Here is a 15136-nt window from a genome sequence, read left to right as displayed (position 1 = left end):
GGGAATATGTATTCATCCAATTCCGGCTGGAACTACGGTTAGTTTGGAATTTCTGGAATTTTTATAAATGAGTTAAACATTTATTTTAAGACACGAGGTGGAACTGTTCGAAGTTTACCTCACTCAGGTCAAGTTAGCATGTGATAGTTATTTATCTTTGCATTGGAATGCTATTATTTATCGCTTAAAATTCATAAATAAATAAATAAATGATCGATCATGAATGCTTTTTAAATTAGTAAGAGTCCAAATGTTAAATAATTTGGTTAATAGGAGAATACATTAAAGCATGTATTTATTTATTTTTTTTTTAATTAAAAAGAGCATTTAAAAAATATTTCTGTGAAGAAAACTTTAAGAGGAACGTCAATTTCGTTTAGTTTTAACTTTTTTTAATGATTAACTTCAATATAATTAAATATAATTAATAAATAAATTCATAAATATATATATATAGTAGATACTAATATTTTACTAATGACTCATAGCCTACACCCATACCCTATGCTTGTACAAACACTGCTAGGCAGCTAGTAATGAGTGTGAAAGCCAGTGCAAGCAGGGCTTTAGAGAACCATAAAACGTATTTACCAGATACAGATACAAATACCAGATACAGTTGCAGTTGCAGTTGCCACGCCGCCGGGTTGAATGACACATTTATCAGGCAATCGATAAGAAAAGCCGCCGATCATCGATCCGCTACAAAGTAGTCCGCCCCGCCGGCGGGATATAGTTATCAACGGCATAGCTCCCGCCGATACAAAGCGGCTTCACAACTTTGTTTGAACCCAAAAAATGGCATTAAATTCACTTTCAGACTGCCTGCCGTGCATTTTATGCCCCCGAGTCTCGGAGTCTCTTCCAGCTGGAGCGCAGAATTTATGCGGGGCCATTAAAGAAATGTCCATAAAACCCTGCTCGCTGCTCCGCTTAATTAAAATGCCACGTAACATGCCTTTAACCCCAAAGGATTGTGCCCAGGGTTTTGGTTTTGGGTTGCAAATTGCAGCAGGCTGGCACTGGCACTAGCACTAGCCTATATTTATGGCCAAATCGGCATCCTTTTTCAGGCACAGCGCCTAATGAGATTTTCCACAAAAGCAAAAATCATAATTTCCACGCGCAACGAAGCGCAACAAATTGCCCAAGCAAAAGGGGCGTGGCATTTGCCACAGTTTAGCTGCACCCACCAGGCTTTAAGTGGAGTGGAACCTCAGGGGAACAGAGAGAGGGAGAACTAATATTTCCCTGGAAAATCATTTCTAATTTTGCTAAAATTTTTACTTTTATATTTCCCCCCATATTGGACCTTGACCTCGTCTCCAAGTGTTGATTAACCGTCACTATCTGACGCCCAGAGATTTTCCTATCCGCTGGGGCTTTCGATGACAAGAAAATCGTTCACTCTCACTTTTCACTTCAGTTTTTGTGGGGGTTGAGTGACAATTTTGAGTCTTAGATTAAGTAGACTTTGAAGAAACACAACAAATTTATGGTTTCTGCTCCTTGGAAGTGCGGAATTTAAAAGTGACGCTTTCAAATCGCAAAATAAGTGATATTTCTTCCAAGGAATTCCCGTGTTCATCCTCTAAATATAGTAGACACCAAAAATGGAATTTGATTTATCATCGTTGCAATTGGAATTTCATTATATTCTATATCAGAAATATAAATCTTATCGTTGCCTCCACCAAAAAACAATGGAAGAAGTCACTCCCCTGGTTAGATTTTCGAGTTATTACTCGAACCAGTGAACGCTGAATCTGTTTTATGACGGGAAGCGAGTTTGTGATTAGGAAATCAATCCTCGATTATAATAATTTGAGTCCAGCAGTGGTTTATCTGTAGAGTTTCCTGCGGCCAGTTTGGTCAAATATCAATTATCCGCCACGTTGTACCGCCTGAGTTTGAGGTCTCTTATGCAATGCCACCTCCAGCGAGGCGTAAGTAATGAATGGAATTCTATACCTGCCGAAATGGCTCATTAAAATCTGAAATTTTCTGCACATTAAACCGGCCACGAGATATCCAAGAGTATCTGTATCTGTCTCTGGCTGCGGCCTGGTGTCCCGCGTATCAGTTTCACCCCAGCAGGACATGGCTGCACCCCAGGAGCTGGGATGTGGCTGGTGTCTTGAACCCTTTCGTCGTCCTCGTCGTTGTCGGTGGCATAAGGCAACATAATTCGCTTCCGTTTGCCAAGCCAAAAACAACAAGAAAAGACCAAGACAGTAAGGCAAAAGGATAAAAGAACTGAGAAAAACTATAATAAATATTTCAAATAATATTTGAGGCTTGAAAATAGTACTAAAGGGTGTGTAAAATAATAAAATATAATATTTCAGCATTTAAAAATATTTATTTTTTAATTTTTAAACATTTTTCAGGCCAGTTAATGAAATCTTTTAGAGCCTTAATGCCTAAAAAGTCTCATTAAAATCAAGAAATCTTTATCTTTAGCTTTGCTACTTTTGTTTCAGTGCCTTCAGGAGTAGCCGCAAGGGTTGTCAGCCCCTTCGACAGCTTCCTTTCTGCGGTTCCCCCTCACTTCCTTCTGCCATTTGTGTGTCAGTTGCCAGTTTCGCGTCCTCCTTCCGCTTCCGTCTTACTTGCGACGCGACCCGCAGCGACCCCATAAATCCGCTCAGTGTTTGTCTTAGATCTTCCCACTACCCCCTGCACCTTTTTCCCTGCTAGGAGGTTTTTCCTTTAGTCGCCAGTTATCCTACACATATTTATTTTCCTTTTAAATGTGTTTTTTCTTTTCTTTTTTTGATTTTTTTATTGCATTGCTGAGGCAGTTCAATGAACGCATTTGCCGGCGCCATTTGCCAAGTCATCCCGGCCAGCCCCCAACATATTGCCCATATAAATCGCATATATATATGAGAATATATATATATAGCATGTCAGCACCCCTTCTTGGCACGTTGTTTTTCTTAAATTTCAAATATCCCCAACATATTACATTCTCATACTCGTCGTTTTGGGAGGCACGCAAACATTTTGGCGCACATTTCCGCAGGAAAAGCGGCAGCCGAAATGCCAAAGGGCCAGCAGTGGACCGACCAGGTGGATCAGGTGGGTGGTGATGGTGGTGGGGTGGAGTTGGGGTGACCTTTTGCAGCAATGTTTATGCCGTTTGACATGCAACTTGGGGCGCAGCTAAGGGAGAGAGCCATGGCTAGACTTATTATGTCAAAAAGGGGGGAGAGACTTGACTGCCTTTTTTTTGAAGGAAGTTACAGTGGCTGAAATAAAAATTAAAAGAATAAAATTCAATTCATTGAATATATTTCATATATATTTAAAGATTTAATTTTTAAGAAAGAATTTAAAAGAGATATTTTGCTTGCAAAATGATGATATATATTCTAGAATTAAATATTCATACAGCTTTTCTAGAGCCTCACTATAAATATTAAAATAATTTTAAAATTATATTAAAGCAATATTAAAATAATATTAAAAGAAGGGATTTAATATCTCAAATTATTAGCCCACTGTACACCCCCCCTTTTCCCCTTTCCCCCGCCCTAATCCATTATGTTATTACATTTACTACAATAACCAAATTACAGGTCTATGCCACGGGGCAGGCACTTCCGTTCTATTGATTACATTTGCATTTTGATTAACAAATGATTCGACCCCTGCACCACCCCCAGAGTCGAGTGGATAACTCACTCACTTCCCAGCTCATGGAGAACCCAAAGCAAGTGTTTAGATTTGCTTTAATCACTTTTATTACTTGTCAAACATGAATCGGCCCCAGGCCACGTTTTCCGTGTGTGCACCGTGTGTGCACCGTGTGTGTGGGCTGAATATTTTGTTGGCTTTGCGGTTTTTTGTTTACATGTTTGGTAACAAACGGCAAGTACGAGTGTAAATTTCAGTGGTCTTTTGGCCTTTGCGGTCGAAACGCACACAAATAAAAAAAATTCGATACGGCTGGACGACACGTGCCTCGACACCGAAACCAAGGAAACCGCAAGATCCTGTCCAGATATTATACGCTAGTCGTAAACCAATCGGAAAGGGAATCAATTAGAGCTCATTAGCCTGGCCCAAAAGCCGAAGCCGAATCGAAAATAGCAGGAGAAGGTGACTCTCCGGCGATAAGGTAGTAATATACGATCCGATAGCAAAGTCCGCCGTTATAGAAAGGCGGATGCCACTGGAGACGATCTGATATAGCCAAGTGTCATGGAATCTTTGTGCACCGCTAAAGGAATTTCGCCTCGATTTATTTACGATTTATTTTGATTTTGCTATTCGGGACAATCTTTATGAGGTTTCCGCGGCGTCGAAAAGGAGATTGTAAATCACCGACAGCTGTGGCGCTCTAATGCCAGATTCGCACGTCATCCTGGCAAAGGGAGGGTGGGAATATACTATATATATATACTGTATACTATATACGTTTTTGTTGGGGACTTATTTAGCCTCAGTCGTCCCCAATTTACTGATAAGCTATAGGTACTTTATAATAATTGCCTGGTCATCTTGGGCTTTTAAAAGGGAGTCACTGAATTGCATTATTTTTTAGAAGAGAAAATTGGTTGGTTTTGTAAAAGGAATACCTTCTTTATTATTATTTAAGGGTTTTCTTATACAATTGGGTTTGGAGCTTTCCGAATTGAATTTGATGCTTTTTTGGCTTAGTTATGATCGGTTTTTGATTGAGTGACAGATCCTATGGCAAACAGCAAGGGTATACAAATTTCGGCTTCCCGAAGTTAGTTTCCTTTCTTGTTTTTAAAGATTTTTTTTGTAATAATTCTTAGTAACTATATATATTTCCCTGAAAAAATAATAATGTCTAAATATCCCTTAAGCCCAAAATAATGTTGTAACAATAATCACAATACCCCAAAACAATAATAATTCCTCACTTGAAGGTCGCCTTCCGCCCCATCAATCTCTCTCTAGAACCTCCCAGGGAACTTTCACCTGTCCAACTACCTATTTCCTTAAAACTTTTTTGGCCACACGACAGGCCAGAAATCTCATAGGCGTCGAGTTACTCATGGGCCAAGCATTTTCGCATTTCCTTCTGGCCAAATTGGAGGCTCGCCGAAGAAGCCAAATGGCCAAATGCTTAATCGTAATCAGTCATTGTTATTGATTGGGTGATACACCGCTGCTTGGCACCAATGCCACAACCACCCACCGAGGGCACACCACCCGCGTTGATTGACAGCATATCGTGGCGCCTAGAGCGGCGGGGGAAGTAGAGGGTGGAGGAGCTGGTCACCAGTTGGCCACGAAGTTCAAGTGGGGCCAGCAGCAGCGTGCAAAGTTGCCACAGCCACAGGGTGTGTAATCAACTGTAAATAATTAGCAATTTTTTATGATCAGGAAAGAAGCATTTCCGGTGGAATTTATAGATTAATTTTGATAGAAGAAAACGAGTAAAGACATTTTCAGAATCCCGGATATAAAGGTTTCTCCGAATTTCGCTCACTTTTAGTTTTCTTATAATTATAACCACTCCCCTAACAAAGGTTTCTTAATTTTTCCCTCATATAATCCAACCTTTTTCTCTCTTGAAAAATAAATAAATACTAAAACTAAATAATTTCTTGTCTAAAACTGGCAAATTAAATTGTTAAGTTTATTAAGCAGCTTGGGCTGGCTTGACACGCCAGAGTCAAAAAGGCCTAAACGGTAAATGGCCAAGTGGCCAAAATAGCAACAAAACAAAAATAACAAAAATATATATACAGAAAATCAACGCTGGGCCTTGGCTTGGAAGCCATTAGGCAGACAATGAGCTGCGTCTCTTTTAAATGCCTGTCTTTGGCAGGTTCTCGACCAGGGAACGGCTCATGCAATTAAAGCCAAGTTAAGAGTAGAGTTGGCCACCCACGCTGGCCAATTAGTTTGATGAGCGTTTTCGGCTGCCGTTGACGGCGAAATGGGCAGCGCAAAAAATTAATTAGCTTTTTGCGGTATCCACTTGATGGGCCAAGCAAAAAAGTTGCCAAAATAAAGATTGATTTGAGTTTTGGGTTTTGTTTGGTTTGTTGTTTGGCTTTTTTTATGTTTTGACCTCGACGTTAACCTGGTTAATAGCGGTTATCTAGCGGTGGGGCGGGTAAATATATACTTTTAAATAGTTACTTACCCTAAAAGTTACTTAATTTTGTTTTCTAAATCAAGAATAATTGCCTCTAAAGTTAATAAAAGAAAAATGCATCCTTTAATTTTACATAAAATTATTTCCCCCTATATCACTTTTTAGAAAACAATTTCATTGCTTTAAAAATCAAGTTTCAAGTCCTCCAATCACAGATTACACAAGCAAGTAGCTATGTATATCCCATACCTTTTGGATTAGATAACCCACTTTAAATATTCCTTAGCTGTACTCTTGGAATGCCAAAACAAAAAAAATTCCGCTCTGCTGAATTTTCCCAAGAATTTTCCTATAAATATACATGAAATTCAGCTTTTGAAGAGGTTCAAATATCACATAAGCAAAGCAAAAGCAATCTCGATGACAGCTGCGGCCAAGAACTTTTATATTTCGCTAATGAACAGCCCTCGGCTATCACTTGACAACTTAACATAGTTTGACTCCGAGTTGTTTGTAACCGAATCTAATCGGTGGCAATCTTGGCGGCACATTCCTTGTGACGTCACAGCGATAGCAACATTGGCAATCGCGTGGGCCCGTGACTTTGGCCAATATTTTGTTGGCCAGATTCGCTTACGAGAAACTTGACTTGATCAGTTGGCAACAGCTTTTGATAAGTTTCAGTGCAAGAAAAGTGAAAAGTAATTGTTTACTTTACTTATGAAAAGAATTCTTATTTAAAGAATTGGCCAAGACTGAGTCACTAAGGTGATGAAATTGTGGCCTAAGAAGTTCTGTAGGCGAACCTTTGGACCTTCGTGTGATATCGCTTGATTGAAGGGGCCAAAAGTGACAATAAACCCAAAAACTAATCCTACTTAAGGTCTCTGTTATTTTCACTTCAAATGCGAAACGTGTAATTATCATTTCGAGTGCCGAATGTTGTTGAAATTGAAATGACATTTTGGTTTTCAAATGGGAAAAGCGAGGGAGAAATAATCCTAATTAACCAGATGGTAACTTCTCGAGAAAGTACTTGACATTATGGGAAAAATAAATAACATTTGGGGGTAACTAAGGCTGAAGATATATCTTTAATTGAGTATCTTATATCTCTTTCTCTATATCAATTCTAAATAAATACCCTTGGACACTCTTTCCAAATTCCCTTTTAAATTCCCTAATTACCTCCCTTTTCACACTTTATCCCTCTGGATTCCCTTATTAAATACCTAATTTAACCCGACTTAAGTGGGCCTTGGAGTGGGGCAATCCAATTGAAGCCAAAGCCAAGCCAATCCCCATCGGTGTCTGTGCCAAAGTGCGTCCAGCAATCAAGCATCGTGGCGAACCGAGTGCCTGTCATTGGTCGTCAATGGCAGGCGTCGAAAATCAGGCATCGACAAGGAACAGGGGACAGCGGACACATCCCACATCGATACTGACAATGGCCCATTATCGGGGATTACAAGGACAGGCAAAGAAGGGCCACAAAAGAGCGAGGAGCTCACCGACTGCTCACGGTGCACAAATCGCCATTGTTTCGCTGAACAAAAGGGGGATTGCCCAAGGAGCAGTCTCCACCTCCTGCTACCACCTCCTCCTCCTCGCTGGTTATGTCCTCTCAGCCATGTCCATGTCCATGTCCATGAATCGATTGTCTCTCAGTGGACCGAGCCGCGCCCCTCATCCTGTCCTGAAGCCATTGTCAATCAATGTTCAATCAACTGCTGCATTTTTCGGCAACTTCCGCTGGGAGAAGTAGAGTAAGGGCCCACCCACATGACACACTTCTGGGACACTGAGAGAAATTAAAAGAGAGGTTTTTAGATAAAGGAAAATATTGTGTTTAATAAAAAGGAGAAAATGAAGAAGTTCTTTAAGTAAAAATAATTTGTAACTTTAAAGCAAGACCTATCTTGCAAGTTTATTTAATTTCCGTTGAATCCTTTAACAATTAATTAATCCAAATATTTTTCTTTGAGTGACCTGCCAATGGCCGCTACGGATGTCGCATGCGGGTCCTCATTGTGACCCTAATCGCTTTAAATTGCGATACACTTAGGGGTGTTTCCGCCTTTATGGCGTGGGTGTTAACCGTCTTTATTGCCAGCCGGAACTATTGCCATTCCCGTGATTCAAGCAACAACGATTGCGATTGGAATGAGTATGTGAGCTCACCCAGGAAACAGATCCCGGCGAGGGCGTGGCCACCGCCCAAGACCATGGCTGCCATCACAATATCCTCAAGCCTCAAAGGTTCGATGGTTTGGCTTTGTGTGGGGAAAAAGTGCAGGAAGCCTGCCTTTACGGCCAACTCATGAACATCCTCCACCAGTTTGTCTTGCAATCCGCTCTCAAAGAGTTGCTGGATGTGGTCATTGTACAGCCGTTCCAGCACCCAGTTCTGTCGTATCACCTGGACAGCCCAGGTGTAGCCCACCGGATTGGCTAGCTTCTTCATGCGTCGCCTACGCAAGAACTTTTGCTGGTAGAGATAAAAATCCATGCGATCCTCCGAGTCCACATAGGCATAGTTGGGGTCCAGGACATCCCTAAGCTGCATGTGCAGCTCCTCCTCCACTAGTAGGAATCGCTCCCTGAGCTCCTCTGAACTTCCATAAATGGAATTGGGTCGAATATTGTGCTGCTGCAGCAATATGTTCACATTGGCCGCCTTTAAGTCGGCCAGGTTGTCGATGGGTCTTTGATAGAGCTTCGTGGTGAGCATCATGGAGAGCAAAGCCACGTACAGATTGGACAAAACAAAACCAATGGCAAAGAGCAGGAGCAACAGCATTAGCTTGGAGCCTCCAGAACACTGCGGCAGTGAGAGTTCCCTGGTCAGCAGAGTCTGCACCGCCAGCAGGAGGTACTGACCCACATCCCAGCTGCCATAAAGCCAGCGATGGAGCAAGGAACCCATTAGGCACATGTAGACCACCATCAAACCAATGGCAATCCAAACATAGAAGTCAAAGGGCCTGAAGAAGTAGTAGAACTTGTCGATGGGATTGCCAAAGGGAGCCATTATGGCCACGCGATTGAGGCGAACTGGGTGGCTGGTGGGATACTTGTACGTCCTGATGAAGATGCTCCCACATGCATCCGTCTCGTTGTCCTGCACCAGGTTGAGGCACTCGTAGGTGGAGTATCTCCGGAGGCCGGGAAAGGGTACCGCCTGGAAGGTGGCATTGAGTTGCTCAGCAAACAGCTTGAATATTTCTATGATGCTGCCCTTGTATCGATCCTTGGACTCCGGGGGCTCTTCCTCGTCCACAAAGCAATGGGGTGGATCATTGGTCACCAGCACTCTCAGGGGATAGCCCCTTAAATTGCGATTATTACGGGATTTTATATATTCTTCCAAGTTACTTTGCTTGATCTCCAAGTAGGGATAGGGCCTCAGTGACCAAAGTTGCTCTTCTTGAGAGGCGTAAATTAATACATAAGAAAATCCAGCATCCCAATAAACTTTGCTTATTTCCATATAACTTTTCTCTTCATTTTTGTCTGTATCCATAAGCAATATATCATTATATTGCCTATCTGTAAAATAGGATTTTAGCACCTCTATTGGCACCAGATTAAAATCGAGATCAGCTTCTAAATTCATTATTACCAGCACAGGGTCATCGTGCTCTGTCTTAAACTCTTCACTTATGTTGTTGAAAATCAGTAATTTGGGTTGATTTGTTTTCAAATTGAGTTCCTCGAAGGTCTCCTTGCTGAAACCATAATAAATGTGAGTTTTTATATTTAACTTTAAAGTTAATTCGTTGATTATATTCTCTGAATTTGTGGAAATGAGTTTTAGGCTGGTATTTATTATAAGAAAGATTTTAAGAAGCAACATCTTGAAAGGTTTGTAAGCTAATGAAGCCACTTTCTTGGTTCAGTGACAAAGAAAACTTGGCTAGTTAATTTAATAAGCTTTGTTAATTAGTTTGTGCTTGTTATTAAATAACTATTGGCTTGTAAAGGTGTCCAAATATGCAATTAAAAGGGATTTAATTGAATGAGGTTTAGTTAGGGAAGGCAAAGAGACATTTTTTAATTAAGAGAAGTGGTTTTCCTTAGAAGGAAAAGGCTTAGAATGAAAAAAAAATATTATTTATTAGAAGAAAGGCTTAACATTTCTTAATAAATAAATACTAATAATTTGTCGATTTATTAATATTTATAATATATTTTATTTAAATAATAATTTTTTAATATACAAATAAATTAATTTTTCTTAATGACTTTACTAAAGGTCTATTTATTTTTTATTAATTTAAAAATAATAATTTATAATATATAATTTATTTTTTATTAATTTAAAAATAATAAATAATGAAATCAAGGGAATTTTCTAGAAGAAGCCTTTAATATTAGACATTTAAAACCCCTAAAACAAACAATACTCTAAATAAAATAAAAAAACTTTAAATAATATCAATTTTAAGCTAAATCCTAAAATATTCCTCTTAAACCCCAAAATGCAAGCAGTTAACATTGCAGTGCACTAACATAGCCCAACTAACTCCCACTACTTTAACAGTTCGAACAACAGGTTCGAACGTTAACAGCTGCTAACTTAACATTGCATATTGCAAGCGGCTCTAGCAGTAATTATCGCATGCAATAAGTGGGCTTGGCACTGCAACAGCCATGGCGATGTCATTTCCGCTAGTTTTCCCGTCAGAAATTAAATTAAAAACAACAAAAATATAATATATTTCGGTGAAAAAGGATAGTCACACAAAATATTATACAAAAAAAGTAATGATAATAATTCAAGCCAAATGAAAGCCAGGATGCAAGCTACGCAATAAAAGAGGCACTTAAAATTGTTTTTGTTTAATTATGTCCATGCTTTTAGGTTTAATATGATGATTTTATGCAATTTAAATGTTTATATAAGCATTATTATTTTAAATATATTTTTTTTGCTGATCCAACATTTCCTTGAACAGAAAGAAAATGATAAGAGAGCACTACAAATGCGCAAGTTTTCCAAACTGTTGTGGTTGTGCCGCTGTTAAGTGGCTGTTGCGTGCTGCTGCCGCTGCTGCTGTGTGTGGAAAGGAAGAAAAAAACAGAAAACCGAAAAATGTCGCACGTTTCGATTCGGTTTAGTCTCGATAATTCAATCGCCCTGCCAAGACGTGCAACGCTAAGGCAACGCCCGATTTAAAGCTTACGTTTAGCTTACGTTACATTATACAGTGTTACGTTAACCAGAAAAAGCGTGCCCCCTTTTTGGATAATAAAAATAAAATTAGAAATATTTTATTATCTACCGGAAGGAAGGAAGTTATATGTCGCGTGTGTGCACGCGTGTGTTGTGTGAGCCAGAAATGAGTTTCGATTTCATTTCGGCCTGAACGCCAAGAAATACTCCAGAATATTGCAAAAATAATTATATATTTAAATAATATTTGTGAATGGGGAATGTGCTTAATTGGAATTATCGAAATTATCGGTCAAGCACGGGGATAACCACTCGACGATACCAATGTCAGCCGATAGCCGCGCCGCCAACTGAATTTTAGTTTACTGCTCTGAGCCGGCAGTAAATGGGTTAAAATTATGTACATTAATCGCCGAATGAATGTCGAATCAGTTAGAGAGACTGCTGTTTTTTATTGTGAGTATAAAAGTATATAAATATTTAATGATTTATGAAGGTCTGGCCGAAAGGGAAGGTTAAGGGTGCTGGTGCTGTTCATCGATTAAAGTTACAGTTTTTTTAGGTGGAGTGTAATCGAACTTTGCGGAGTTTCTATTAGAAAATTATAACAAAATAATATTAAAATTAATTACAAGGCGACTTCCTAAAATAAGGATTACGATATATTTATTCACTAAAATTTTAAATATGAATTGGAATAGCCAAAACTTTGATTAATATTAATATTAATTAATCAGAATACTAAAGATATAGCATCTGCCTTTCTTTGAATGCTTTGTTTTCCTGAATTCTGGCTCTCATTTCACACTTTCTTAACAATTTTTAGAATGCCAAAACATGCTCAAAAATATTCTACGCACTTATAAGCTTCAATATCGTTATATATATTTTTTATATATTTTTCAAAGTCCCTCCAACCCTTTGTTATCTCTTAACGGGTTCCCTTTGCTAACCAACTTTTTAAGTTCTGAAGTGATTGAGGCGTCGTTTTGCGATATGCGGGGAAGACCCTTAACTTTACAGCGCCACCGGTTGGCCCTCGTGCTTAGCCACTCGAATGGCAATACCCTCGAATCTATAAAACACTAAAAAAAAACTCTCATCAAGGTCCCTCGAAGCCAAGCACAGCCTCTAACTCAGAGGCCCCCGTTCATTCACAACTATCAAACTGTTGGGGCCACAAATTAACCAAGTTACAAAGGCCAGTAAGCACTTCCTCAATACTGGAAAAAACTCAAGAGAAAACCCGCCACCCCTGCCCATTCCACTGAACGAAATAACTCTCCAGTTGGTAGCTTTGAAATCTTATCAAAGGCGCTCGCTTTGTAAATGCTATCGAGCTATCGAGGAGGTGCCTCAAATTTATGCCCGGGGTAACCTCGTTTCGATCCCCCAGTAAGCAATATGTGCAGGTTATATTTTCCCAAGCACATGTTACACGGAAAGAAAACGCAGTAATTTTTAGAATGTAATAGCTAAGCCATTTCGAAGCTAAGAATTATTTGTAAAAGAAAATTGATTGTCTTAGAAATGCTTTATAATCATAAAATTTTATTTAAATATTTCATTATTTTTAAATTCAATATTTTCTTTAAGTGTTTTTTAAGATACTCGTGGTGGGTGGCAGCTGGGCGGGGTGAGGCAGTGGGCGGTTCAGGCCTCTAGTAAAGTGAAGTGGTAAAAAAAGCCAAGGGTTGGCGGCAAGCAAACGCATTATTTTGTAATTATCGACAGAGTTCTAATAAATAAAGCGTAGCAAGGCCCGTTTTATTTTTTTTTTCTGGGTTGATGAAATTATGAATGGAGATAAGGTGTGGCATGTGCGAGGGAAAAGGGAGAGGTGATGTATGGAAAATGATATACAAATAAATATAATAATAAAATAGTTGCATAAATACCTATAGAGCTTTGCCAAATATTTACACTAAAAATAACTAGAGATAGGAAGAAGCAGAGCAAACCCCATTGAGGCTTTTACAATTTCCTGGGAATTACCTAGTCTCATAAATCTAGAAATAAATCTTGTAAAAAGTATAAAGCTTCAGGAAAATGCAATAAAAATTCCATGGTCAAAGTCTACTCCCATTCATCATTAAATAAATAAAGAAAATATAGCCCAACTAAAAAGAAAGACGTAAAAAAAAGCTGGAGATAAAATGCCATTGAAACTTTACAACTTTTTACAGTTTCCCCTCAAAGTGTCCCCCATAAATTGCAGAATAAATCTTGAAAATTTTGCACTTGAGCTACCGTAATAATAATGCGGCATTACATGGCCAAAGTCGCCTAGAAGTTATAGATGTAAGCACCTGAGGCAGGTAAATCTGGGTCCCCTCTTTTGATTTATAACCTGACCTGGCACAATAACACCTATAATATTTTTTAGAGGGGGAAAAGGGGAGCACACACAAGCGCCGAAACAATAAATTCATTAAATCAAACGCCCGATTATTAATGAATGTAATAAAATATCAAAAGAGAGACACAACTAATCAAACATGATAAATTACCGAAAGAAGAGAGGAAGGGTAAAGGCTACCGGCATACCCTTTAGACACCCCACACCCCTCCCCAGAGATGACATGAAATACTTTTGTGCTTTGTTTGCACGGTATCAAAGTATTTGTCGTGACAAGGTGTAAACATTGGTATGCAATTTAGCTTCGATATCAATTCGTATCTGATAGATACAATTATTGATGGCCCGCAGTTAGATAGCGCAAAGATAAGGCTGGAAATGGGAGAGCAAAATACAAGAGTGCTGGGAGTACATAGAGAAAAATGTAGTTCATTTATTAATAAATATATTTCTTGATCCCTTTTCCAGGTGGTGATTTCAGGTGCATTATGTACAGTAGAAGATTTCGTAATAATGTCACAGTGTGCACACAACAAAGCCATACACCTAGCTGCGGAAGGAACAGTCTCAGTGACAGACACTTCACAGATCCGTAAGTAATTTCCAATAAATTTACTACTTAACCCCCTAAAAACACCTCAGCGGAGCTCAGCTCAAGTGCCCCGCGTCTTGTTTTTTGTTTATTGACACGTCTGCAGGAAATGCCTTCACATTGCCATCTAATTTACAATTTCCAAAACTCTTTCTTTCTCCTCCGAAAAAACCTTTCACAAAAATAAATATAACCAAGAAACACAGAAATATTTCAACAATTTACAGTAGTTTTCGGTTTGTTTGCTTTCATTTCCATGACAATGCAGGGGTTGAGGAGGGGCTCTACTTGACCAAAAAACAGGGTAACAGAAAGTGCCACAATTGTTGACTATTATTATTAATAATAATGTTGCCAACTGTCAGCTAAGAGCGTGACGAAAGCTACTCGAGATGAGGTAACAGTGAAGAAGGGAATTTTTAATGAAGCAGGAAGGGTCTATAATTTATTTTAAGGGTTTAAAAATATTTTTGGTTTGTGTTTTGAATTTTTAAATATTTTATTTAGTTGAAAGGGCAGAGCCTAGAAGTAAAAAAAACTTTTTCCTGGGCTCAGCTCGTTCTTTAAAAATTTTTTACAAAGCAAATATGCCATTAGTTTACTTAGGGCTTAAATTAGGCTTATATCACCTTTTCACTAATCTCACTATGTATTTAGGCTTATAAAAAATCAACAAATTAATTTAACAACATAATCAGCAAACTTTATTCAGTGGCAAACCTATTAAATAATAAATATTCGATCAGCCTCTCGGAGTTCCCCCTCCCCTGAAGCAACATTTGTGGGTCAGCAGCCATAAAATGCGTAATTTATTGCAAAAAGAAGAGGGAAACAAAAGGAAAATTTGCTACGCTTTGGGTCAACTTTCACTGGACGAAAAAAATAACAGAAAAACAACCTTTTTGGGTCTCGTACTATGGCCAA

The 15136-nt window shown here is 38.9% G+C and overlaps 2 protein-coding genes across 5 annotated transcripts in view; one reads left to right on the top strand and one right to left on the bottom strand.

Annotated features, from left to right (window-relative positions):
• Positions 1 to 15136, top strand: part of ths (thisbe) — a 65698-nt gene that overhangs the window by 26400 nt on the left and 24162 nt on the right. For 3 of the 4 annotated variants that reach the window (XM_070284288.1, XM_070284289.1, XM_017164633.3), the window contains one exon: positions 14089 to 14212. In XM_070284288.1, coding sequence (XP_070140389.1) covers positions 14089 to 14212 — 124 coding nt within the window. Of the gene's footprint in view, positions 1 to 11090; positions 11718 to 14088; positions 14213 to 15136 lie in introns of those variants that run through there. The other variant, XM_017164634.3, reaches the window with a different exon arrangement.
• Ir48c (Ionotropic receptor 48c) lies at positions 8143 to 9941 on the bottom strand. Its single transcript, XM_017164534.2, has one exon. It carries the CDS (start codon positions 9939 to 9941, stop codon positions 8205 to 8207), a length of 1737 nt encoding a protein of 578 aa, XP_017020023.1. The 3' UTR covers positions 8143 to 8204.

This window comes from Drosophila kikkawai, chromosome 2R (assembly GCF_030179895.1).
Source record: "Drosophila kikkawai strain 14028-0561.14 chromosome 2R, DkikHiC1v2, whole genome shotgun sequence".
Taxonomy (NCBI): Eukaryota; Metazoa; Arthropoda; class Insecta; order Diptera; family Drosophilidae; genus Drosophila; species Drosophila kikkawai.
The sequence above is the reverse complement of the archived record's forward strand: the minus strand, read 5'-3'. Positions and strand labels throughout refer to the sequence as shown.